The sequence below is a fragment of the Miniopterus natalensis genome, chromosome 2 (assembly GCF_054644295.1).
Source record: "Miniopterus natalensis isolate mMinNat1 chromosome 2, mMinNat1.hap1, whole genome shotgun sequence".
NCBI classification, from domain to species: domain Eukaryota; kingdom Metazoa; phylum Chordata; class Mammalia; order Chiroptera; family Miniopteridae; genus Miniopterus; species Miniopterus natalensis.
This window is the reverse complement of record NC_142082.1, coordinates 23,738,746-23,766,280: the sequence shown is the minus strand read 5'-3', so window position 1 is coordinate 23,766,280 and position 27,535 is coordinate 23,738,746. Positions and strand designations below refer to the sequence as shown.

General features: G+C 37.4%; 2 protein-coding genes across 6 annotated transcripts in view; one reads left to right on the top strand and one right to left on the bottom strand.

Moving 5' to 3' along the window:
* Positions 1-1,031: 1,031 nt before the first annotated feature.
* Positions 1,032-12,725, bottom strand: SMIM19 (small integral membrane protein 19). Of its 3 annotated transcripts, none has more exons than XM_016195601.2 (4): positions 12,555-12,725; positions 9,099-9,236; positions 7,441-7,565; positions 1,032-4,157 (listed from the first exon to the last, which is right to left on the bottom strand). In XM_016195601.2, the coding sequence occupies exons 2-4, from the start codon at positions 9,230-9,232 to the stop codon at positions 4,093-4,095; spliced, it is 324 nt and encodes a 107-aa protein (XP_016051087.1). In that variant the 5' UTR covers positions 9,233-9,236; positions 12,555-12,725; the 3' UTR covers positions 1,032-4,092. The 3 variants fall into 3 exon arrangements, with proteins under 3 accessions (XP_016051087.1, XP_016051085.1, XP_016051086.1); XM_016195599.2 differs by lacking the exon at positions 12,555-12,725 and adding an exon at positions 11,208-12,518; XM_016195600.2 differs by lacking the exon at positions 12,555-12,725 and adding an exon at positions 11,417-12,518.
* A 338-nt stretch (positions 12,726-13,063) lies between these two features.
* SLC20A2 (solute carrier family 20 member 2) overlaps positions 13,064-27,535 on the top strand; it is a 96,106-nt gene continuing 81,634 nt past the window's right edge. The window contains exons 1-3 of one of the 3 annotated variants that reach the window (XM_087814193.1): positions 13,064-13,226; positions 17,150-17,329; positions 18,686-18,787. The gene's annotated coding sequence lies outside the window, so the exon portion shown is untranslated. Of the gene's footprint in view, positions 13,227-15,343; positions 17,330-18,685; positions 18,788-27,535 lie in introns of those variants that run through there. The other 2 variants (XM_016195602.2, XM_087814194.1) reach the window with 2 other exon arrangements.

The following is a 27,535-nucleotide window of genomic DNA, read 5'->3' as shown; positions in this document are numbered from 1 at the left end:
ACAGTCCCAGGCCAGGTTTCTTCCCTTTGGAATTCAAATAGCTTTGCATTTGCTGGCAATTATCATTAGGTGTAATGAGTCTAAGAAACTGCAAACAATTAAAATACTGGCATAGCAAAACAAATCTGGACTATGACCGCATTGTCTCATTTCTTCTCTTAACTGTGAATCATTTTACTGTTTTTCTAATTCCTGTAATTTTTTATTGGATATTGGACATTGTGGATGATATGGTGCAGGGATTCTAGATTCGATCTTTGAAAAGTGTTATTTTTTGGCAGGACTCAAACTGTATCACCTATGATGGGCAGTAGCTGAAAACTCTTATAGTTCTTTCAGCTTTTTAAAGTTGTTTTCTGCCAGGCTCTGAAGGGTGTAGATTCATAGTTCAGGGTCAGCCAAGGACTTGTCAGAATTTATATGCAGATTTTAGGGTTCCACCTCCTGTGGTTTGCTTCTGTGATGTTCCCTCCTTACTTTCCAGTCTCTCTAGAAGCACTGAACTCTGTCCTATTCTCAAGCCAATTTCATTATAGCTTTCTGCCTGAGTTCTAGCTACTCTCAACTGTTAGACTTGGAAATACCTTCAAAGAACCATATAAACACAAATCTCAGTCAATGCAGTCCCCTCTTTCAAGAGTCAACCTCTTTCTGGTTTGTCTGCTTATGGTTACTGTCAAATAGTTGTTCTTTGTTTCATGTTGAATTCATAATCATTATCTGTGAGTTGGTCTGATATGCTTACTCTTCTATTATCAGAAGCAGAACCTACAAATACTTTTCAGAAACATAAAAATAAAACATTGGTTCTATAAATTATTATAAGTAAATTAATTCAACAAGTATTCACCAAACATTTACTTTGGTCTAGTTACTATGCTAATAGTAGGTGATAGAAAGTATTTAGATATAAGATTTATATTAGATTGTAGTCAACTTAAAATGGCCTGGATTTTTAAACTTCAAAATAAAATGTTATTCAGAGACATTTGCAATTCTTTCCAAAAAAAAATGAAGACAGTAAACATACATTTACTTGTTCTGTAATAAATACTTTATATTTATATGGTGCATTTTTTTCAAAAAATTCACATTTCTGAGGCCAAAAACATTTGCAGTTAAGTTTAACAATGCCAATGGTTGGTTACAGTGGAAAATCCTCAACTTTCTTCAGCTAGCTTGAAATTTGTCAAAATATTTTTTAATAATGTCCCTGGGATAGAGCCACTCTTTCAAGAAACTGGAACTAGTAAACATCAAAAGTAAAAGTGAACCACACAGTGCTCTTTCAGTATCAAATTTGGGGCTCAGTACTACCAATGGGACCTGGGCAGTAAGCAGCCTCAACCTTTGACTTATCCCATTTGCCTGCCTACCTAGGAATGTTACTAATCTGCATAAACAGCTTTAGTTTCTCACTATCTCTAAATAAAATAAAGGTGGAAAATACATCAGTACAGAATCCAATGCTAAATGCCACTTTTATTTGGGGGTGAGAGGTCAATGATAGTAGGAAGATGACCCGCTGCCGACAGTTTGCATGCATGCTACAGGACTTGGGGTTTACCGCCTTAGTTTTCAGCTTAGTACCCCATCCTTACTTTCAAATCCTCACTTAAGACCTGTTTTGCCCATAGACTTATAGGAGGCTGAAGAGGGACAAAAAAGTAGGTGGGAAACTGTTCTTGTTTTATAGTTTTGTGCAAGTTTGGCTCTGGCTTTATTAGTGAGTCAAATGGGAAAGAGATTAAGACTAAGCTCCAGTCCCTATTTTCTCTATTTTGCATACAGGTTAAAGGTATGCAAATAAGTACCCTTATTTCCATTTAGTAAGCACCTGCTCCTGTTCTAATTCTGTTATTAGAATTGAATAGTCTATAGATCACACATGGCTAACGTATGGAGTATGTATTTCATAACTATTTATTGAATGAATTACTTTGTTCTATATACTTTTGTCCCTTTTCTCTTTAATTATATTTCTAAGATATATTTGTTCTTAATATCTGAACTTCTTTTTATTACCACTATCTGATCTTGAAAATATTTCTGACATTACACCAATTTTACCATAAACTCTGCAGTTCATTTTCTGATGAATCATATAAATAACTCCACCTGAAACAGTGTGAGGCCAATAGCAAACATCTGTGTCCTTAAGAGGCCAGTTTCTTCCCTGAGTGCAGCTGGCTGGCATCAGCTAAACATCAACTATTTAACATGCTCAAGCTGTGCACCAATAGAGGCTGACCAGTGCTTACTGCTGAGTATCTTATGCATTTAAAAAAAAAAAAAAAGAGAGAGAAGGAGGAGAGATGAGAAAAGCAGAACACAAGTGTTATTTACCGGTTTTTAGTCATTCCCCTTTTCTTCCAAAGAAAATAGTTCCACTGAATCCTTGGTGGGTTCAGGGGCAGGAGCAGGACAATCAGCCGGTGTGGCTTTGAAGTGCGGCTGCAGGCTTCCACCCCTTTCCCAGCTCAGCTGTTGAAGCAGAGAAGAGACTTCAAAGGCAGACCTGCTGTTATTCCTGCCAGTGGGGGTGAGTGATTCCCATGCTAGCTTTAGAGAAAACACTAGGAACTCATCCGCTCTTACTTGCCGGGGTTTGATGCTCACCAAATGATTTACTAGTTTTCAGTTGTAGCTGTCTCTATCTAGTGGACGCAGATAAAACCAATCACAACTCCATTGTGATTTATATTTATTTATGTACACTACTTTTACAAATCATCTGAGACAGCCAGGTTTGTAATTTGTCTAGATCGTGCCCCATGTCAGTGACAGCAAATAAACTGCACCTGCTCGATTACATTCTCTGCTCACGGAAATATACAGAGTGTCTCCCAGAGCAAAGCAAAGTTTAAGAAGTTTGTCTCCTTGCCACTCTGCTACCCCCAGCCTGTAATTATAACTGTTTAGTTATACCTGGTTTTAGTTATATGTGGTTTTTCATTCTATGAATTACTCCATTTGGTCAACAATTCACCTTCTACAGTATATACATTTTTGAATGATATAAGTAAATTTTGAAAGAAAATGCAATTTCCCTGAATGATTTTATTTGGTCTAAACCTTTTCATTTAAAATTTATATTCTTTTACTTTACAATTATAAAGGGAAAAGAAAATGATGCTGAAATATTAACTCTAACTCTTAGAATTAAGACTATCTTTGATTCAAAAACTAATTCTTGGCCAGTTACATGGACAGTTAAACTTCCCTGCCACTACTTCCAACCAGCTTTTACTTAAATAAATATGAAAAATTAGGTAAAAACATTTCAATGTACAGTACAAAATGGTACAAGATATGAGAGTCTTCAGGGAATATTATGCTAAAAAAGCATAAGAAACCAGACAGTTACATTAAACATTGATAATCATATGACCAAAAAGCAAGTTGCTAACTAAACACCAATTATAGAGGTGCCCATTTATTTGGCAACATGGCCCCAGTATGGCCTAAAGAAGGCTTCTGTGGTGGAAATGAGTGCTAGGATTACAGAAAAAAGCAAACTCACTCCTAGGAACACAATTAAGGGAGAAAAATTCCAGAAAGCTTCTATAATTAGTAGATGGGTATGCCTCATGATGTAGAAAAGACAGTCTACTATGCAAATTCTGAAGAAGTGAATAGTTAATTCAGTTAAAGAGTGGTAACAACAGCAATGAGAACACAAATCATTCTGTTATCCATACTACATTTATCACAGAATACAATCTGGAAATAATGTCAATGACTGGATTTTCATTTTTTAATTTTGCAAAAATGCTCAGCTAAAAGTGCATAAGCTCCAGATTCTCAATTCCAAAGATGGGCTTTCATTCCTGACTGATTGCATCCTGAAGAAATCAAAGGTCTTCTTCTCAACGTAAAACCACCATTTCTGGCCTTTTTTGAGCCATTTTTTATTTGTGTAACAAATGACTTGAAGATGCCATTTTAAAAAGCAAAACAAACACACCAAAAAAACTGGGAAAAAGTCACAAATAAAATGATTTTATGGAAACAGAAGATTTTTTAAAATGCTGTTTGGAGCTTGCTACCATATTGTTTAACAATTACTTATGTTGCTCATTTTCTGAGATTTCATTCCAACGAGAGCTGTACACTGTCAGTTTGGTTCTGGGGCTGTTGATAATCATACTTCCTTGCTATTAAAAAAATAAAACAAAACAAGAAAGAAAGAGAAAAAAATTAATAGCAAAATAATTACTAGTTAATATTACTAAATCACAGTCAAGTCATGAATCTCAGTAAAGAATTAGCTTAAAATTGAACTTTTTTTGGATTGGAGAAATTTATTATACTTTGTGATCCTCTAATTTCTCAACACTGCTAATACCCATTTTTATACGTTTCTATTATTATTTGTATATCAGGACTATTCAGAGCTTTAAAATATAGGTAAGCATTAATTAAGCTATTAAAATTAAATTAATATTCTGTAATTTCCTTTCTTGCCCCGCCATTTCCACCTTAAGATAAATTAATAATAATGCTTTTGTCTACATCACAAGGAATTTGACTATATTTTACCTTATAAGCCTAAGAGATCTGTTATTGAACTTTGTGATTAATATAAACTAGAAAAATACAATTCTGTATTCTCTTTGTACTTTTGAGAAATGTATATTGAAGAATGGTCTTAACCTAAAACTCGAGAAAGTAGAGGGTTGAAATCTTTATGAATGGCATTCAATGCTGAACTTTAAAACTTTCAGTCTCTTCATTTTTTCCTAGTCAAGAAAGAGATGTTTACGCTACTCGGGGGTGAATTCAGATTTTTGAGGCCTAAAGCTTGTACAACTTTGGGAGTCTTCTTTAAGAAAAATAATTTTGTTTGTTATTTCCTCTTGAACCGCCAGACTTTGTTAGGACTACATATGTCACAAACACTGAGAATCCTCCAATGTGCAGGAATTCAGTAAATGTGCAAATCCACACACACTCACTGTTTATAGGAATGATGGTTTCCAAAGAGGTCCACATCCTAATCCCCATAATCTGTGAATATGTTTCCTTACAGGACAAAGGGGACTTTGAAAATGTGATTAAGGTAAGGCCCTTGAGAGGGGGAGATGACTGGATTATCTGGCCCCACCTAATCACATAGGCCCTTAAAACTGGAGAACCTTTCCTGGCTGAGTACAGACAGAGGGGAAGATACAAAAATGGAAGAATGATCAAAAGGATGCCATACTGCTGGCTTCAAAGGTGGAGGAATCGGGCCACAAAGCAAGGAATGTGGGCTGCCTCCAGAAGCTGGAAATGGCAAAGAAACAGATTCTCCTCCAGAGCAGAAAGAAAACCCCGCTGACCTAGATTTTATCCCAGGGAGACTACTGTAGGATCTTTAACCTACAAAACTGTAAGAGAATACAGCTGTGTTGTTTTAAGCCACAGAATTTGTGATAATTTGTTACAGCAGCAATAGAAAACTGATGCACCTTACAAAGACTGGAATTCTGATAAATTTTATTTTATGCCATTCCCATCAAAGGAGAAAAACAAATGTACACTGGGTTTATAACTGTATATGTTATACTACTGAATATATTACTGATAGGAGATAACTTCTGTTTTGACTAGGCATCAATGATAACTTAATTCTTCCCTTACAATTTTCCATACAGAGCTTCTGACTCTATACTTTAAAAAAAAACAACAAGTTTTTTAAAGGGTATTTTCTGTTGTGGTAAAATATACATAAAATTTGCCATTTTAACCATTTTTAAGTGTTTAGTTCAGTGGCATGAACTACATTCACATTGTTGTGCAACTATCACCACCATCCATTCACAGATCTGTTTTGATCATTCCGAACTGAACTCTGCCCGTTAAATAACAACTCCCCATTTTCTCTTTCCCCAGGGCCTGGAACCACCATTCTACTTTCTGTTTCTATGAATTTGCCTCATATAGTGAAATCATACAATATCTGTTCTTTTGTGGCTCACTTATTTCACTTCATTATAAGAATTATGAAGCATAATGTCTTCAAGGCTCATCCGTGTTGCAGCATATGCCAGAATTTTCTTCTTCTTGAAAGCTGAATAACATTCTACTGTATTTATGTACCACGGTTTGTGTATCCATTCATCCGTCAAGGATACTTGGATTGTTTCCACCTTTTGGCTATTGTGAATGAAGCCGCTATGTTAGTTTTACTTCTTAGCTTGAACTGGTAACCCACGCATATGGTACAAAGGGCAGAAGGAACAAAAGAAAAACAGTGAAAGTGTGCTCTCCTCCCCCTGATCAGTCCTGCAGCTACCTACCCAGTTGCTTTCCCCAAAGGAACTGTTGTTACCATTTCTTAGGATAAAATTTATGCTAAAGAATTTTTTGGAGGTTTTACTTGTGTAAAACATATATGTACATATATATTTTTTCTACTTTTCACCTAAAATAAAATATATATGTACATATATATTTTCTACTTTTCACCTAAAATAAAATATATATGTACATATATATTTTTTTCTACTTTTCACCTAAAATTTCACTTCTTGCTTCTTCCTATGCACATACACACACACATTTAAGTTTTTACTATAGACATATTTCTTTTTTGAAATGTCTAGTCTTTTTCTTTAAATACCGCACTGTCCCCATCACGGTAATAATGTTAATAATCTGATGCGCATCTCTCCAAGCCTTCCTCCATGCTTGCATAATTACATAGAACACTTATATTAGTTGTAGATAATACAAGGGATGTTTTGGTCATTTGATTTTAAGAGTGGCATCGTATAATATACTACTATATTTTGTTTTTCTCAACTTAATGATACACCGCAGAAACAATACACTTATTCTTTTAAATGGTGGCATAAATGGCTGGGCTTACAATTCATTCTGACTCTTTCCCAATACCTACATTAACTCACCGGGTTCAGTACTATAGAACTTATTAATATTGAGATATGACCCCTTACCATGCACATGGATGTCACATGCCATGTTCCTGGAAGCCATTCCTATACTGCTTTGGCTTGTAATAATATAATTATAATAGAAGGGACTTCAAACTCCATAAATACAAACTTCAAATCCCAACTAAAAGTAGCTCCAACTCAACTTTCCCTTAGATTCTCAAAATACTCCTGGCTACCTCAATGCCATTCCACACAACGCGAAGTATAAAGGAGGGCAAATCAGAGTAGAAAGAGATAGCAAAATCCACTGATTGTTAAAGTAGCTAGTTTTTTGCAAAATTTACAAAAGCATGATCCCGTGCACACATTCCTAGGGTTCTTCTCAGAGTCATGCAAGGGCCCCATACAAGTACAGGGTCCTGAGGCATTAACTTCATGCAAACCTGCCCTTGCTGACTCTGTTTTCATTATCATCTATTTCTGATGACTGGATTTAATTCCAAAAAATCTATTTTAAGCATGCTTATGCATATAGTCAAGCACAGAATGTACTTACAAATGGAATACATTTCCAGTTGCTGTCTTAAACGAATTTTGCTCATTGTGTCATAAAAGTTGGGCTCTGCCAAAGTTTCTGCTGTAGGTGGCACACTGAATATCCTCATTATTTTCCTTTTATGCCTAAAACAGAAAAACAATGCAGAAGAGAGATTTGTATTAATATCAATAGGACCATAATAGTCTCATGATCGTTATAATCGAAAACTACATTTAAGGACTTAAATGGCAAGGAATCTATCTTTTATTTTGTCTCTGTGGATGCTTTCTTGGCTCAAGTACTTTTTCTTTCACTAAAAAGTATGAAGCTATATATGTACAGACACAGGGATATAAGAAAGTAGCTGAACACATCCACTTAATACAACAGTGATGTACATACCTCTATTGTGCCTCCACTCCCTACTCTCCCAAAAGCCAAATATTGTATGAGAAAATGTATAAACAAGAAAACATCTGATTTTTTCCCTTCCCTCTCATGTCCTCCAAATAAAGCTAACTTCTGGGTTTGACAATAAACAATGTGAGCAGACCTTAATTTTGGAGAAGAATGAATAAGCATATTTCTTAAATACAATAGGATGGCCTTAGTTGGGGGGGTATCTATTTAAAATTTATAACAGTGTACCCCTGCTTTTAAAAGTGGGGTGGGGAGAAGGCAGCGCTATTTTTAGCAGAAAGCTGTTTCCTGCAAGTGGGCCAGTGCTGATATGTGGAGCCTTCTCTCACCCACCCCCTAGAGTCTAGGCAACCAATGGGCTAGCTGCTCTAGGGGTCAGGCAGCTAGGAAGGGGGAATCTGCGTGTCTGAGAGAAAGTATAGGCTCTGAACTGTGCCGCAGACCAAACGTCAATAATTTGTGGATTACTAATTATTTGAACTACCTAATGCCTTTTTGACTTTGGTGGAGAATACCATGAAGCATGTGGCTATAAGCAGAAGCAACTCAGTCCAACTAATACTGCTTTTCCTCTTCAAAGTTCCCTCTGCCTTTTCTTTTTCTTATTGTACGGAAAGGATAGGAGCCAGAGAGAGTGTGGGAGAGAACAGTTTCATCATGCTACAGCATCAAGAATTAAAGCAGGAAATATTAAGAATTTATACTAAGTGGCACACCAGGGACACAAAGGTTAAAGGGCCTTATTCTCAAGGGATTGAAGTTTTGGTGGAATGGACAGATAAGTAATCAGATAATACCAATATTGTTCAAGAAGTGCTATGATACAGTCTTGCACAAGAAACAGAAGGGAAAGCTTAAAATGTGCAAAGAGAGACTGCTAAACACACAGGAGTTAGTGTTTCTGCATTTCAGGGACATGGGCCAAAAAATGTGCTCATCCCAGGGTGCCAGTGAACACAGGCTGGGTAATAAAATTGAGCTGTATTAGAAATGATAGAATGGGAGTATAGTGCAGCTGGTTTGGGTGCCAAGAGCTGCACTTAAATCTCCATCTCTTAAAGCAATAGGGTTTTCCAAGCCAAACTTTGGTATCTAGTGCTTGAGGGCCCCAGTAGACAGTGCTTTCATGGTGGGAACAAAAATGCTGATGAAATTATTTTTGTGCAATTAATTCAGATCAAACAAACAAATAAACAAGCCTGCAAAGCTTTTAAATGCCCAGTTTCTTATCTCCCCTGAGGTACTCAAAGATTTACCTTTTGGCATACATGAAGAGACCAAAGCTAACGAGGATCACTACCAAGTAAACGTTGGTGGCTTCGTTCCAGGCTTCATGAACACTGTAATCAATAGAGCCATCGTCACCCATCACTCCGTAATCCCCAGGCATGCAGCTGTAAGGGAGAAAAAAGAACAGGATTTCTGTTAGTGAGTGATAGTATGACTGTCTGGAAAAGCGCTGGTAAACATATGGACGGCTGGTCAGCCCCAGCCAAGCTGCCTGTTTCTGTATGGCCCAGAAGCTAAGAATGGTTTTACATTTCTAAACAAATGCATTTTAAATGGTTATAATTACCTACATAATATCCTTGATTTTTGCCTCACAGCTCTCAAAGCCTAAAATATTTACAATCTGGTCCTTTAACAAAAAGTTGGCCAACCCCTGGTTGAGATAACTAAAGCATGTAACATACTCCCCCTTATTTGTAACTTTGAAACATTAAAGCTTCTTTATAAAGGTTAAAACTTGGGATTAAAAAATCATATTAATAAAGGGATACAGTTTGAAATATCAATGTACAGTTTCCAAGCAGTAACTATCACCCAGATTAAAGCAATTGAATACTTTGAAACACACACCCAAACAACTGAGCTGTGATGCTCTCAGAACAGGGTTGCACTCGTGACAGCAGCCTAACCTAGAAAAGATGCGACAGCAGTAACAATGCTCTTCCACATGCCTCCCGATGCAATTGGAAAACGTTTGGAGCTTTATCTAGTTTTGGCTTGCTGGCCAAATGTAGTTGAAAGAAGCTATGGTATAAAAAGTTACTTTTTGCTATTTACACAGCTGTGACTTCTATTCAAGGAAATGCATTCTTTGGACATTCCCACAGAAAATAAGGGTGGTAATAGCAACTGTATCACATAGCAAGTAAAGGAGTAATGGCTTCTTATTTGTGTTTGGGAAGATAACTGAATATTTCCTTTAACAGAGAGTTCCTCCTTTGTGTTGGACATAAAAGGTAAGTCTAAGTAAAATGACCTAATATGTGAAAGAAATCCAGAAGTGTTATTTTAGACATTCTATAAAAAGGAGAGAAACTGAACAAATGATAGGTGAGAACTATCCTGTAGTTTTTAAGAATAAGACAGCCATTTTCTAACACCAAGAAAAATAGTATCTGAAATGTCCAAGAAATTGTTTTTCAATTTTTCCCGATATTCTATAACAATGAAGGCACTGCAGAAATTCATCCACTAAATATCTTGCAATCTCTCCTGTAAGCCTTCAAAATATTCTTTAACATAGTTTTGGCTCAGTAAGTTAATAAGTATGTATTAAGGGCAGAGCCTGTTTTCTTTCTTACAGTGTTTCTCTGCATAAAATTAAATTTCCCCAGAGGTCTGCTGCTCAGCCAAGTGCCATGTTTGCCCCTTGCTGACATCTGAAGTCTTTGTCAGACATTTGGGGACATAATGTACTCATTTACAATAAAGTGAGTATCATGAGTGGCCATTTAACTTAAACTGTTGACATTGAGGGCAAGAATAATTTCTCTAACACATCCACTGATCTCTGATGAACATAAAGATGTACTGTAAAAATTAGCTAGGGAATAATAAAAACAGAACTTACTTTAAATTATAATAATCTACACATGCAAGATCTAAATATTAAACATCAGACCATGCCCAATTCCTATAAAAGTCTGGCTGTGAATTTTCTTTCAAGAGAGTGAGAGGCACAGGGGGATTTGGCATAGTCAGAGTTTCAACTCTTATTCCTTAAAATTGAACTCCAGGGTTTCTCTGAATATAATAATTATGATTGATAGTAAGTAATCAATTTTAGAAATGAAAATTTTGGAAGACCAGAGACTAATAATTGTTTATGGCTTATGGAATTTAGAATTTTGTTGGTTGCAAAATGCAGAATAACAATGACTGTGTTTTGCAAAAAGACTTTAGATGTCTGATTTAACATGCTGAAGAAGGCCTGGAACAATCATGCAGCAAGGGTGGTAGCTTTCAGGATTGGCAGTTATTAGCTAGTCAGGGAAGAAACAGGAAACATATAGTAGTGGCCACTAGAACATTCTGCAAGTGCCATTTATGTAACAAATTATGAAAGTGTTTCCTACCTGTTTTCTAACACCTGAATGGATCTGAGCCAGGTTCATTTCTGGCTTTGATTTTCTACAAAATTCTGTTCATGTGCCACTCAATAAATAGTGTATTCCTACAGAACTTCTCATCCTCCTGATACAAATATGCCAGTCTGTAATTACAGAGGATTTCAAATTACTGCTGACTCAGACGGAAAAACTTTAACGTGAATTATATAACATACATTAGACAACATCACTGGTATGCAATGACACTACTGTTCCACAGTTCCAGGGAAATGCACTGGAGTTATTTTTAGTAGTGTTGTTGTGAAAGATCTGCACTGAGGGTAGACCTTTCCTGTCCACTTCTCTATCATGACCAATAGCATGACTTTGTAAGACTGCCAAGAATAGAGAATGGTTTTGTCCAAAGTCACAGTACAGACTCATGGCTCACATGTGGCCTGAACTATGACCATCCCTTCCAGCACACCACAGTCTAACCAAGTACACATACACCTGCTGAGTGGTTCCTGGATACCACCATAGCCTTCTTGGAGTCTACAGCAAAACGCCCAGGGGCTATTATACAGTGGTTCCTTCTTGGCAAGTTCCAAGTTTCAGCAAGATCACAATGTAGCTAGCCATGTGCTTGGATCATGATTCATAGATTTCTCAAATTCGTCATTTGAGATAACTAAACTTCTTTCACGTTATTTTTCCTGTAGAGTAATGCTTGAACAATTTCCATAGGGAGATGCTAGGATGAGCTGAACTAAGTCCCAGGTAAATATTGGCATCCAGAGATAAAGCTGCCAAAATGTGACAACTAAGGTTTGGTTTTAGTTTGATAAACTTTTAGGTTGAGAACTAGAACTTTTCTAGGGATCAGTGATTATACCATGTTTTAAAATTAGTTTCCTGATTTTGGGTTCCTGATACCAAGTCCAGGTGGTTCTAAGCCTGATCATCACTTGTTATCGTGTCTAGAATGTTACCATTTTTCTCTCACTTAGTGCTTTGTTATGTTGATACAAATTCAGATTAGACTCATTTATACAGTTCCAAGAGTTCCTTACGACACAATCCACTGCATAAATGTGGTTTTCTTTTTCTCAGTCCTTTGAAACACTAAAGGTTGTTTCCGACTCAGAAGGGTACAAGCTAACAGGCCTTCAGGAGGAAGACGCCATCGGGAGGCAGGCAGTATGTTCCTTTAATCCTCACAACCACCCTGCTGGGAGGCACTAAAACTCCATTTCCTAGAAGCAAGTGGGATGGTGGTGGCGGCTACACAGTCTAACTTGCCCAATGTCACGCAGTCTAGAGAGGGCTGTCACCCGCATCTGACGCCCAAACCTTAACTCTTCGGGCCCTGACCTCAATCTTGTGAGACCTGCTCCTCCCGGAAAAAAATCCAGTTGAGCGGGTACAGAATATAATCCTCTCAGGAAGCGGCCGCAGGCAGGAGCCTCCAGAGCCGGCGGCTGTAAGCGTTTCCGCCGTCCGCAGGCTGAGCACGAGGGTTCGGTCCTGAAACACTCCCGCTGAACCCCAACCGCCCGGGGCCATCGCGCCCGCCCTAAGTTTGCGTTGCGGATGCGGCCACTTCAACTCCGTCGTCTGCGTTTCTGGAACTCGGAGGCTCACTATCCCCTGCGGCCCCGGGAGGCTCGGAGCAAAGGCGATGAGGCAGCAGCCTCCCGGCGCCCCGCGCGGGCGTGAGGCGGGCGCGGCGCGACCTCCCCTCCCCTCCCCTCCCCACCTCTCCCCTCCTCTCCCCTCCTCAGCGAGTACGGGGCGGGGCGGGGCGGCGCGCGGGCGGAGGGCGGGGCCGGGTGACGCGAGATAGGGCCCGGGAGGCGCGGGGACGCGGGTCCACTCACGCTGCTCGCTCCGGAGGCGGCAGGCGACCAGGCTGCTCGGCTCGGGGCCCTTTCCCCCGGAGTCGGGGCCGGGCTCGCGGGAATCGGTTACCTCACGGACCTGGACGACCTCTGCCTTCGTCATTTCCTGCCGGCCCGTCGGTTTCCGGAAGAGACGAGGAACCAGGTCTTTCCCTCCCTCCCCCCTCCGCCCCCCTTTCAATGTTTGAACGGGAGAGACGCAGCGACGGCCCCGGTGCCGCCCCCGCGCGTGAGTGGAGCCGGGCTCCCTTCCCCTCCCCCGCGGTGCGTCACCGCCCGGCCCCGCCCCCGGCCCCGGCCTCGGCCCCGGCCCCGGCCCCGACCCCCGCCGGGCTGCGCGCGCCGCCCTCCCCGAGTCCTCGGCCGCGCGACCGTCGCCCCCGCGGGAGGGCGGGTCGGGTCCGGCTGGGGCTTCCAGCGGCGGACGGTCTCGCTGCCCCCGCCGGGAAGTCCACGTGGATTTAGCGTGGAAGTAGCGGGGACAGGTCGTTACCCGGGAGTTCTGTGCCGCTTCCCGCCCCACTTCGGCGCACCCCGGGTGTGACTGGGCGTGGGAGGGGGGAATGTGCATTGTCCCGCGAATGGAGAGCAGGCTGGGAAACACGAAGATTTTCTTTTTTCGTAATAAGGGCGTAGGGTTACTTTTAATATTTACCTCAACATTTAAGAAAGCATATGCTCTCCAAACTGTCTTTCCATTTTCCCTATGGTAAATGATGCGTGGCTGAGACTTTTGAAGTTCTTTAAAAAACTGGATACTGTAATAGTGACAGTTTAAGTGACTTTCAGGTATTTAAAAAAAATTGTATAGGGACTTGAAAAATATATTTTCCAGTATGAGACAGGTAATGAATATGTAGGTTCCAGTATTAGCATTGAAGTTATTAGGTTTCAGTGGTTGGTGGAGCCTTGCGAATAAATGGCCACTTGTCCACATGCTTGAGGTCTTAACTCTTCATTTTGAGCTAGTTCTCTAGGATCGCCGGACTGCTAATTAAAATCCACGTTAAATCATGTAGAGGTTGTATCCTTAATTGATAAGCAGAGATAAGAGCTAATATTTCACACTACCCCTTAGGAAGTTTTCTCTTCTCTGTGGATCATTTTGTTACAGTTAAACTCACCTTTGTGTAGATGAAGAGTGTTACTTGGTACACTAACATACTGGCTTTATTTATAGTATTAATGCATGTTAGCTTATATGTATTATATATGCATAATCACATGTAATTTACAGCCATTTAGTTTAACTAAAAAGTTGGAAAATTAGGAACAGTATTAATGGGCAGTGTTGAGTACTGATTGTTTGCCAGGCCTGCGCCAAGTGGTCTACATGCTTTATCACAGTCAATCTTCCAGGATAACTTTTTGCATAAGGATTGGTTGCTCAAAAATATGTGAATACACATATTTGATTTGAATATACCCAAATGTGGAATATTTACATTAATTACTACTTCTGTTTCTGCTTTTGTAAAATAAGGGTGTTGGCAATATAAAATGACTCATGAAGTAAATTAATGTGTTTTTCAAGTTGGAAGATGGATTTAAAATTGCATAGAACTTTTGAGTATTCAGTAATTTCCTAAGCCCTGTGTCTCTTACTTATTCAAATTCCCATTGTCACCCAATGAACAGGCTATGCTTGGACATTGGAAAAAAGTAAATGTTGGGAAAGCCTTAATGGCCCTTCTGAAAGGCTTCTTTCCATATTTAGTTTCTAAGTCACCTTCCTAATTAAGGATTAACAGATGACAAACAGGAAGAGTAATTTTCCAATACCAAAACAAGGAAATAAAAAACAGTGGGCTGGCTATTGCTTTGTTGATAAGTCTAACATTCATGGGTATATGAGTGTTAAGAATGTTATATTATCTACATTGCAGGGGTTCTACCTAGTATTTCAGTTTGCCTGTAAATATCTTAAACATATTCAGTTGAGTCCAGTACTTTGAGCATTAGGAAGTTAAATTTTTGGTTTGATTTAATGAAGCAGTTTTGACTTCCTTAAGGAAGAAGTTTATTTCGACTGTGTTTCCACAGGTACAATTTAATGATTTATATAGGCATAACAATGATGAGAGTGATGGTGGGATCTAATGGTTTGCATCTTGTGAGAGTAGAAGTTGTTGAAAAGACTGGAGAGGATGAGGGAAATACTTGAAAATGTGTCTTATTTGTGATTAGAGCATATTATACTTTATCTGTCTTCTGATTCTAGCCTAGGTTCATCATTGGAGAGGAAATCACTGGTCCAATGATTTGCCAGTCAATATTTATAGCAGGGTTCCATTGCCTAAAGGCATTTTCTTTGGGGAGGGGATGAGTGGAGAGTTGTCATTAATGGGAGAATGTAAGAAGAAAAGATGCATGTGTTTTCTTTTGGAGTTAATACTTGCACCCATCTTGACTTACTGATTCTTGCTACCACATTCATCTTCAGGCACTTTCCTGGTAGATATTTGATATTTTTATGTAGCCACTTAGAGATAAAATAAAGAAGGGGAAGAGGGGTGGGGGTTGAGACAAAGCACAAGGGTATACAGCAATGCATTAATAGGTTACATTTGGACAAAATTTAGGAGCTGGGCCTTCACAGCTTTTATTATGAAAACCGTTAGAATAAGATTGACTGACCGTATGTGTTTGTAAATCTCTTATATGCTATTTGTTTGCAGAAATATGGAGACTATCCCTTTAATGTGCTGTATAAGCAATGGAACATACTTAGAGTACAGTACATGGAAAGTCATTGAATTTTTCCTTGCAGCCATTTCTGTATGTTTGTCATTGTGAGAAAGCCAGAGTGACCCATAATGCCAGCATTGGCTCCTGCTTGTAAGGCATATAAGCAGTGTTGTGTTTCATTGAATTGGAAGACAAGTCCTTCTCATTCCTTACTTCAAAACTTAGCTCTCAAATGGAGTGCTCTTTAAGATTCCAGATTGCAAAGACCTCTCTGCCACTCATTACCACATCCCCAGAGCCTAGAACAGAGCCTAGCATATGGAAGGTGCTGAGTAAATATTTGTGAAATGAACAAAAGTACTTTGGAATCTTCTCCCTTCTTTCCAGGAGTGAAGATCCTACTTACCATTAGGGGCAGGGCCACTTCAGTCTTACCCTCTCCACAGAGTTTGCGGCCCATGGGGTCCCACTAACCATTGGGGGCAGGGCTATTCCAGTCTTACCCACTTCACAGAGTTGGCAGCCCATGATAAGCCCTGTGAATGTTAGTTGTTTATTTTAGTGGAGCAGACATTGTGTACACACATGAAAGAATATGGGAATTTGGAGCTAAATAAAGTAATAATAATAGCTAACATTTATGTAGGGCTTAAAATGTGCCAGACACTGTCCTAGGCGCCTTTACATGTTAATTTATTTGACTTTTGCAACAATCTTTGAAATAGGTACAATTATAATCCCATTTTTCAAATGAGTAAACTGAGGCACAGCAAGGTAATTAAGTTACTTGCCAAAAATCACAACGAAAATAATAAGTAGGGAGACATGAAATATGAACTCAGGCAGACTGGCTCTTGGGTCAGAAGCTGAATTTTGAATCTGAAAACTGAGTATCATTTGTAACTCTTTAAGTATAGAATTCTAAATCAGTAATTCATCAGGACATAGAACAGTGACTGTTCAGTGTCAGAAAACTAATGCAAAATAAAATAACATTAAATGGCACTTGATATCTTGCTATTTTTCTCTTTAAAACACTTAATAGATTTAAGCTCCTAGAGGTAATAATTCACCAGAGTGTTGACAGTTTCCTGTGCACTTCTATACATTTGCTTTGTTATGTGAAATCTTGATCCATTTTTTCAGCTTGTCTTGGGCAGTAGAGTACACTATTGGGGACAGGAATCCTCATCAAACCAAGTAATATTTCTTTAGTGGGGAAAAACCTCCATAAAATTATGCTGTTCATTTGGTGTAACAAACCTGGAGTGAAGTCATTTTTGAAGCCATGTGGAATTAGACAAGGGCCTACAAACAAAATCCAGCAAGATGAAGAAAAGTGGTATTCTCTGAAATTCCAGTTTTGTATCCCTTTGTCAGGAGCTGACTATTATTTTGTGGGTATTGGGCATCAAAAGAGTCACTGGCTCTAAATGATTACGCAGATAGGAGAATACATACATCACGCCACCCACAGCCCAGGAAGGAGAGGAGGAAGTGCCTTTGAATGAAGCATGGGCCACAAACCTGGTTAGCAGCCAGGGAAGACTCGCTCTGCAGGTATAGTATTCTGTGTTACAGATCACTTCTGCTGCGTAGGAGGTTATGACATTTGTCTTGGGGGTAGTTTTATAATTTGAATCAGTAAAGAAATGACGTGTGCTGCTGTCATTTTAACATCAGCATATGTTTTGAGATGGCCTGTCATAGAACCAGCTATGAATATTGTCCCACAATCATGTTTTATTTATTTATTTGTTTGTTTCTTAATATATCTTTATTGATTTCAGGGAGAAGGAGAGAGAGAGAGAGAAATATCAATATCAATGATGAGAGCCACTGATCAGCTGCCTCCTGCACGCCCCCTACTGGGGATCAAGCCTGCAACCCAGGCATGTGCCCTGACTGGGAATTTAACTGTGATCTCCCAGATCATAGGTTGATGCTCAACCGCTGAGCCACGCTGACCGGGCAATCGTGTTCTATTTAAATACTCTAGAAAATAATTTGGAAAATTTGGGTTAAAATCTGTATTGAAGTTTTTATCCAGTTGGCATGTTAGCCTTAATTTCAGGCTCTTCTCTAAATGGGGGGTTTTAGGGAAAGGGAAGGTGATACACTGATTCATATTTTAAGCCTATCTAGCTGGATAATTTAATGAAATCTGTATATCCTGTTTTATGAATTTTAGGGTTGTAGAACTGGATCTTGAACATGCTCTAGTGTGGTGGTTCTCTAAGTAGAAGTGTATTTCAGAATGACCCAGGGTTTACTGTAAAAGTAACAGATGTTTTAGCCTAACCCTGGGAGCATGGTCTGGGCATCTGTATTTTAAACCGCCTGCCCCTGTAAGAAGAACCAGCCTTGTATTTTATAGATAAGAAAATTGGGGCAAAGTCAGATGACTTGCCTACAGCTGGTTCAATGGTACCAAGTTTTATTACCAGATAATATGTAGTTTCACACTTTTACGCCTGTGGGAAATTTTTCAGGTCATCAATTTAGTACCCCATTTTACAGGTCAGCACAAACCATGTTTGTTCATACCATTTCCAAATAAGATATGAATATAGAGAAAGTACTTTCTCAAAGCCCATCTTCTATCCTGGCCATGGTAAAATTCAAAAAGTCAATCACCAGAATTTCTTTACAGTTTCAACTGATTTTTAAAATTAATTTTAGGAACTGTCAATTATTTGGAGTATTTTTATTATGTACCCTGTGATGCCCTCTTAAATTTTTGGGAGAATATAGTATATTTAAAGTTGAAGTGAAAGAGTAAAATTTTTTAATTAAATTACTTATTTTTCCATCTTAGCCAAAATGTAAGACAAATGTATGAGAATTTACACTTTTTTTTTTTAGAGTTTTGTGTTTTAAAATGTAGTTGATTTTTAACTTTTTTTTTTTTTAAAGGCATCTTACGTTGGAAACAGCACAGTTCGAGTTCCATATTATCTTTGAATATGAGAGAGAATCCTAGTTTCAGCATGTCCTCAGTAGAAATCAAAGAACCAGGTTTGTTCCTTCAAGATGTCTGCTCAAGCCTGTGGAACAGCAGCTATTTCTAGAAGTAAACAGTAATGTCGGATGCCTGTGAATGGACTGTGTGGCCAAGAGACTTATTAAGATATTCATGGAAGAATGGTAAAATCCTGAAGACATGGCAGATTTTAAGAAGCGACCCCCATGTCATTTAGGATTTTTGAGCAGCTGAAAGAAGATAGTTCTGAAAATACGAGTGACAAGAATGCTAGCATATTTCTTTACATGTTTCATATATTTTCGTTATTAACTCCTCTGCTTTTGCATATAATATTTGAGTTATTTTCCTGTACTGCAGTAGCTAGGAATCTACTCATGATCAGTTTTATTCTTTGTGGATAGAGAGCTAGTAGATATAATAGGAGAAATAGGAACAATGTATTGGGATATTGGCCACTAGAAATTCACTTTCACTGAATAATTAGTAAAAGTGCAGGATGTTGATAAATTGCTTCTTCATAATGATGTGCTGCTGTCATAGTCTGCGATTTCAGATTCATCTTTACTCTGAGTCTCTGCATGTGCCTCCTTTTTTCTTGCACAATTTTTTGGATTGAAGATCTCATGACTTTATTTTTTAGTGTAAAAATAAGAATTATATCTTTATAAATAGACCTTTGGTACAGTTGCTCTTCCCTCTAGGTTATTTTCTAGGATCAAGAACAGAACAATTGCCATTCTTTTTCGCAGTTGTTCTTTACTATTTTTATGTTCTTGTTTAATGTTTTTTTTTCTTGTTTGCTGTTTTTAGGTAGAAATGAAGGATGAACTTTTCAGTTCATCTGTGTTCTGTTTTTAGTTACCTAGGAGAATAGAATAACATGAGTAGTAAAAATCTATAGAAAATTTACAGTGTATCTTAACCGTTATGGTTTTAACCTTGTTTTAAACTTCCGTCAAACTTCCTTTGTAGTGGGGATCTCTCCAAATGCTACTGATAAGCACAGAGAGAGAGAGAAAGCTTTTGTAATTAACAAATACAGCAATTGGTCATTAAGGTCATTAATGTGTTGCTATGAAAATTAGTTTGTTGGTTAGAGCTAAGATTATTAACTGACATAAGTAAATTTTACTGTTTTCAGCTCTTCTTACATTTTGCAACTGAGTCAGTTGACCTTATCAAAAATTTTCTTCTCTGTAAGTTGAGGAAACTTTCATTCTTATGTATCAAGTTTTACCCAACAGAAATAAAAGCAAAATATAGGTTGTATTTTTAATTTAATTTATTTTTTAAATATGTTTTTATTGATTTTAGAGAGAGAGGAAGGGAAAGGGTGAGAGAGAGAAACATTCCTGTGCAAAAGAAACATCGATTGGCTGCCTCCTGCATGTCCCCTCCTGGCGATTGAGCCCAAAACCTGGGCATATGCCCTGACCTGGAATCGAACCAGCAACCTCTTGGTGCATGGGACAACGCTCAACCAACTCAGCAACACCGGCCAGGGTGCAGAAGAACAGATTTTAAAATTTAATACAGTGAAATTCCAGAAACAATTTTTAAAAAGTACTTTCTTCTTCAGTACACCTGTTTTACTTCATTTCTTTAACCCCCTTTCTACCCTATCTACTGATCACTTGGTCTCACTTTTACGTTTTTTCTCATCTGTTTGTAATTTCTTGTTTAGTGTCTTTGCATTTTGTCTACTTCTTGCCTTTTTCATGATTCAGCCTCCCATTGAAAATACTTTCTACTCCCTTTACTCTTTTATTTCCTTGGGTGTGCTTCCTTCCTGGTCTGCCACCTCCCAGCTTTTGTTGCTGTTATCTCTTGTAATTCAGCTCCTTTCATCTCTAGCTCCCGCCTGTCTTACCCCTCACCTCTGTCCACTTCACTTCCTGCCCACCTACATTCCACTCACTGCCATCAGTGGTGGTCTCTTCTCCCACCTCTACCTGCTTCTGTCTCTGTAGCTCACAGATCTATCGCATTTCATCAAGCTCTGATTCCTTCTTGTCCCTAAATTTATGTTTTCTTCCTGTACTTTTTAGTCATTGTGCATTTGTTCCATGACCTCTTTTTCTATTTTCTTGTCCCTGGGTGGTGGGTATTACTAGATGGATTTGTTGTCAGTATTTACACAGAACACAGATCCTTGCTGTGTATTTCCTGGGTAGCCAGGATGAATCAATTATTATTAATTTTTCTTGGAACATTGAGCTTCCTGTGTTTTCTGCTTCTAAGAATTAGATTGGTATTCTAGAAGACTAACATTACTTTAAAGAGAGTTAGGATAGTTGCATGATACTGTCATTTTAACTCTTTATTCAGGAGCTCATGATCTTTGAATTCACTCGTCTTGAAAGATTTTACAAAAGACATCCAAAGCAGGTTTGGGGGTCAGATGGGAAGAGAGAAGTAAATACTACAAAAGGATTCATAGTCAATTTCTAGAACTGGGAAGAAAACCAAAACCACAAACCACATGCTTTAACATTTATAGGTAAAAGTTCCCCTAAAATAATAAAACGTATCAGGAATTCATTTAACTAGGTCATCTTTGTTTTTATGTTTCCTTTTAAGTTCCAAGACTTTTTTTAATGTTTAACAAAACAGAAACTGAATCTTATAAATATTTATTTTATTCTAAGAGATTTGATTCTCCTTAAATATTAACCTGTGTCATTTTGTAATTATACTGTAACATTTTCAAAATGCCATTAACAACTGACTGTGTTAGTTTCTTGTGTGGGAAAACATATGAATTGTATGGTCTTGCCTCTCTGGACTCTGTAGTCATAGTGTAATGAAAAGGAAGCTTTTTGGCAAAATTTTATTTTATGCTTTTGATGCTTTACACTGTCTTATATTTTTCTTTTATCCTTGTATATACTATAAATGTGATGCTGTCCTGTAATTTAGTTTCTATTAGTGTGTCTGAACCGGAGGCAGACTAATGTGAGTGCAGATGTATAGCTTTATTAAACTTAAAAAAGAAAGACCCTATACATCACATAATGTAGTGTCTAAGTTTTAAGAGTAACCCTACAAATTGATATTGATCATATTGAGTATTCCTTCTTCTGAGTCTTCCTTAATTATGATGGTAGTTGTTGGGTATCTTGAAGCTAGAGGAATGTCTAATGGTTTAGTAATAGTACTGTGATATTCACCACTCATGAGCAGCTAGTAAAAACATCAGAACCACAGTTAAGCTACTAACAAGAAATTTGTGTAGATGTGCTAAGTATAGGATTGTTCTGGGATTAGAGAACTAATACAATAGAGAACATTGTATAGGAATATACTCATTACCTAGATACCATTGCTACTCAAAAGCTTGGAATTCCCATTTTAAATTTGCTTTGATAATTTTTAAGAAAACCTTATTAAAAACCTTATAGTCAGTCCCCTCTTTTTTTTTTAACCAGAAGTTTATTTAGCTTGATCTGTTTGCGAAAAGTAGTTCTGAATGACAATTGTTCCTTCCCATAAATCATAGCTGTTCTCAGAGAATTTAAAATTTGCTACAATTAAGCATATTTGACAAAAGCGAGCTCCAGGCTTCTAAAGTGTTCAGCAAAAATGACATCATCAGAATAGGTCTCTGTAATGACTGCTTTTAGGAGAGTTAGAGTAAGACTTACTGCTGGATACAGAAGCTTTGGAGTATGTTGTAAAATCAGTCTTTGTATAGTTGTAATCCCAACACTGGGTTGTGTATACCAACCTGAATATAGTTCCTGGAATATGTCTGTGTTTTTGTTATTTTAAAAGGTGTTTAAATTAACTTCCTTTAACAACCAAACTGAACATTGTGCATATTCTAATGTAGTAGAAAAAATTGACATAGTGATTTGTTGTTATTTTGTTTATGTTGATTAATTTCTTCCTAAATTAGCAGGTCTTTAAAATAGGGGTCTGTGTCCTCGACCTTATAATAAATTAGGTTGGTTAAACTTTTCACTTGAATCAAATGGATTCTTCTGACCTGGGTTTGGCTTAGTTATAAAAGTTCACTAATTCATAGTGTGATTAGACTTGTCTATTGTATTGCGATTTTTGTGTGTTGTAAGGGTTGTACTTGGGGTAATTTAAAAATATTATTGAGATAGACTCCCAGCCCAGAATTTTGATAAGGATCAAAATATATGTCTTGAGTAAAAGCTGTTTATTAAAGTTCATAGCTACAATTAAGAGATTTAAAGAAGTTTAGTTTGTATTTTATGGCTGGTGTTCATTTGTATTGCCTTTATACTCATAGATAGGGAAACAGTATTTCCATAGAAAGGGAGACTTGGTGTATTAATATTCCAAAACTTAGTTTAAGTTGGTTGTGGTTAAAAAAGTGGCTTTCACGTCTTTTTTCTGGAAGATTCTTTGTAGTCCTGTAGGCATCTTGACAACATGTTTAATCACCATAATGAATATCTAGTTTGCAGAGATGTTTGGGAAACTGCTACAGATGATGTAGAATGAGCTGAGGTACTGGTTTTTTCTTTCACTGCTCCCTGTTATATTCTTTGAGAAACTAATTTTTTTCCTGATAGTGTTTTATTTTTCTTAAATTTTTAAATTATTATTCATCTCAGTAACAGTAACCATTATAGAGCCTCAGTAGGCTCAGGCTCTTGACATACATTGAACTCTTTGCTACTACTTATATAATTTTCTAACAATTTGATGTTATGGAATATATTTTATATAATATATATTCATACGTAGTATGTAATATGTATTTATATTGATAAGTAAATAAGTAAATGTTAGGGCAGTTCTGCAGATCAATAGGTTTGTTGGGAGCATTACATTTTCCCCACTATAAAGATGAGGAAATTGAAGGAGGTTATTGAACTACTCAAGGTCACACTGATAGTAAATGGTGAAAACAGGATTTTACTCTAGGTGTGATGAAATCACTTTTCTATACTGCCTTTAAAAATATTTCCCCTTGAAAAAGTAAATTTTAGTGGTTTTATAAATGCATAGTAATTTGAGCTATTTTATGCTGTACATCTCATTTTTTTCCAAAATAAAATAACTTTGTACCTGATTATAGAAGTAATGGGGCTCAATATTAAAAGTAATCAATGCTTAGTGAAAGCACAAAACCAGATAATAACTGAAAAGCATAACGGGGGGTGGTGAAAATCACTAGTAATTCTACCACTGAGACATTAAGATTTTAATGGATAGCTTTCCAGACTTTTTGGTGTATAACTACATGTATGTATATTTTAAAAACAAAAATATGTTCATCACATGTCTGTTGTGTAATAACTCTTATTATATATAGGCCATCATTCCACATCATAAGTTTATATCTTCATTTAAAATTTCCCTTTTCATTTTATATAAATAATTTTTTATTTTAGAACAGTTTTAGACTTATAGGAAAATTGCAAAGATAGTTCAGAGAACCCCCAGTCTCCCCTATCATTAATATCTTACACTTAGTGTGATATGTTTGTCACAATAAATGAACCAATATTGACACATATTAGCTAAAGTTCATACTTACTCAGATCTCCTTGGTTTTCACCTCATGTCCTTTTCTGTTCCAGGATCCCATCCAGGATTCCACACTACATTTAGCCATCAGGTCTCCTTAGGCTCTTTTTGACTCTGACAGTTTTTCTTTCCTTGTTTTTTTATGACCTTGACAATTTTGAGGAGTACTGGTCAGATATTGTAGAATGTGCCCCCCCATCAGGATTTGTCTCATGGTTAGACTGGGGTGGTGTGTTTGGGGGAGGGGAGACCACAGAGGCAAAGTGCCATTTTCATCACATTGTTTCAAGGGTGCATGCTATCTGCATGCCTTACCACTGTTGATGTTGACCTTGATGTCCTGGCTGAGGTAGCGTTTGTCAGGTTTCTCTACTGTCGTTACTTTTTTCTCTTTTTTTCCATCTTGTACTCTTGGGAAGGAAGTTCACACTTAAGAAATGGGGACTTACGTTCCACCTCCTTGAGGGCAGAGGCAGTGTCTGCATATATTATTTGCAATTCTGCTTGTGAGATTTAGCTGTGCTCCCCCATTTATTTATTCAATCATTTATATCAGTATAGGCGAATGGATATTTATACTTTGAGTTATAATCCAATACAAGGTTGTTGCTCTAATTGTTGCCACGTTGGCCATTGGGAGCTCTTTCATTTGGTTCGTGTGTCCCTTTGCCATACTCCTATCCTTGTGAATGAATATCTTTATTTTCTGCATAGCTGCATGGCATTACATTATAAGAGTATGCCATAATATATTTAACTAGTCCCTTATTAAGAGGGTAATTTGGTTACATTTGTTACTCTTATAAACAATTCTGTGATGAGTGAGCAGTCATCAAAAAATATATTTATGCAATATTGTTTGATAGTTTATTCGGGAAAAATTGCTGTATTAAGGAGACTGCTCACTTTACATTTTGTGATATGTGTAATCTCTTAAAGATTCTCAAATAGATTTCTGAGGAGTGAGCATTTTCACTATATCATTGGGAAATAGTGGAGTGTTTATCACTATAATTGCCACCGTTTTTTTTTCAGTGACTATAGACAGTTAACATGCTGAATTTAAACTCAACTCGGTAAAACAAAACAGCATTCTCAATGAGTAAAAACTGGAAGCAACCTTAGGAATCATGTACCATTCTGCATTTAGAAAAAGGAAACTGGTACTGTCAGGTGAGATGATTTGCCTGGGAATATGCAGTAGCAGAAACATTCAAGAATCTGAATTTCTGTCCTGGCTGGTGTGGTTAAGTGGTTGAGCCTCAACTCATGCACCAAGAGGTCACTGGTTCGATTCCCAGTCAGGGCATATGCCCAGGCTGCAGGTTTGATCCCCAGTAGGGGGTGAGCAGGAGGCAGCCGATCAATGTTTCTCTCCCCTTCTCCCTCTCTGTTTCTCTCTCTCTCAAAATCAAAACATTTTTTAAAAATCTGGATTTCTGCATAAATCTCAGAATTTCTTGTTACATGGGTATATTTTAGATCCTGTGTAAGGAAATACAAAACTTTTTATGTTGGAAAATTTCAAACATAATGCCAAAGAAGACAAATAATATAATTAATCTCTATGTCCCCATTACCCAGCTTTATCAGTTTGTGGCCAATCTTGTTTAAACTCCTACCCACTTGCCCACACCATGTTATTTTAAAACATATCCCACCCAGTTATTAAATTGTGTCATCTAAATATTTCAATATATTTTTTAAAAATATTTTTTCAAAGCACAGCCACAGTTGTCATCATCATACCTTAGAAACATTTCTATTCAAGGATAGTTACCAAAACTTCCAAAGTTTGTATTCACTGTGAACTATAATCTGGCATTACTGAAAATGTACTTTTTTGGTATAATTCTCCAGGGACTATAGAGAGATTCTAATGTATATCTTTCTACCATGCAAAAATGGCATACATTATGACATATCAAAATAACGTATTAGGGTCCTACCTGGAAAAAATAAACCACATGTGATGTCTTCAGAGGCAGAGAAATTCATAAAGAGTATATGATAGATATCTTCTAACTTTCTATATTTGCTTTTTGACCCTTCTTTGTGAGGAAGAAATTCCAAGGACATGTGATGACAAGAATTTTTTTTTCAGATTTTACTGTATTAACCAAAGCCATGGATGGGAATAGAGTTGTGTGGCCATTTCACTCCAGTCTTCTGTAAATTGTTGAGTCTCGAGTAAAATTCCTGCATGTTGCTTTCTGAGTTGTGATTTACAGAGCTTCTAAAAACCAACATGTTGACATCACTGTTTGCTTTTAGGAAGATAACTTATGGGGAAAGAACACCTTTGATTTCAGAGATGATCCTCAGGACAGAACTGACTGCAATTACTCTATTTTCTTCAAGCAGCACATAAAGTGGGTTACTTGATTGTTTACAGTTTAAGAGGGTGATTAATACTCCCAATGTTTTAAATTTGTCTTTTCCTGAGGTTTTACTGGATCTTTCAAATTCAAATTGAGATGCTATTTCTCTCTAGAAAAAAACCCTTATCTCAGAGGCTTTACAACCGGAATAGCAAATTTCATTTTAAATACCCATTTACTTGCATTGAGTTTATCCAATAAACGATTGCCTGTTTTGGGGCTGCTGTTAAATATGTAATAATCTATATTGGAGATGGAATGATACAGAAGGGCAGAAACTTCCCTTTTGCTTTTTCTAAGCCAAACTGAAACCAGTCTTAACTATGATTTCATTTAAAGGTATTTTATTACAAATAAATATTCATCTTGCTAGCTCTATTGTTCATTATATGCAGATTCATGTTTTATTCTAACCTAATTTAGACTTTTCTGCCTTGCATTTGACAATGTTGTAGCCTTTTCTCATTTGTGAATAGGCTTTGTGATAGTCAATCAGCTTTATTTTCCTCTCATTTTGAGTAGCCTGTTTGTATTATTTTCTAATTTTGGCTCACTTTCATCTACTTATTTTTATTCAGCAAATACCGTTTAAAGAGGAGTAATCAGTGTTACTTTTCTTCTTGTTTCTAAGCAAAAGTTGAAAGATTAATAAAAAATAACCACAGTTTCAAATACACATCTGGTCAAGTGCATTCAGTTATCCTAGGCTAATGTGTATCATGGACGTAAGTTCTTGGGAGACATATTCTGCAGGGTGCTGTGATTTACTTCTGTAGCATTCCACCTTCCTGTTTTAAGTCACTTTTAAACACTTGGTTGTTACAGTAATGGTACTTTTTTTTCTTAAAATCCTCTTTGCTTTGAAATGGTCTTAATTTTGACATCATTGCT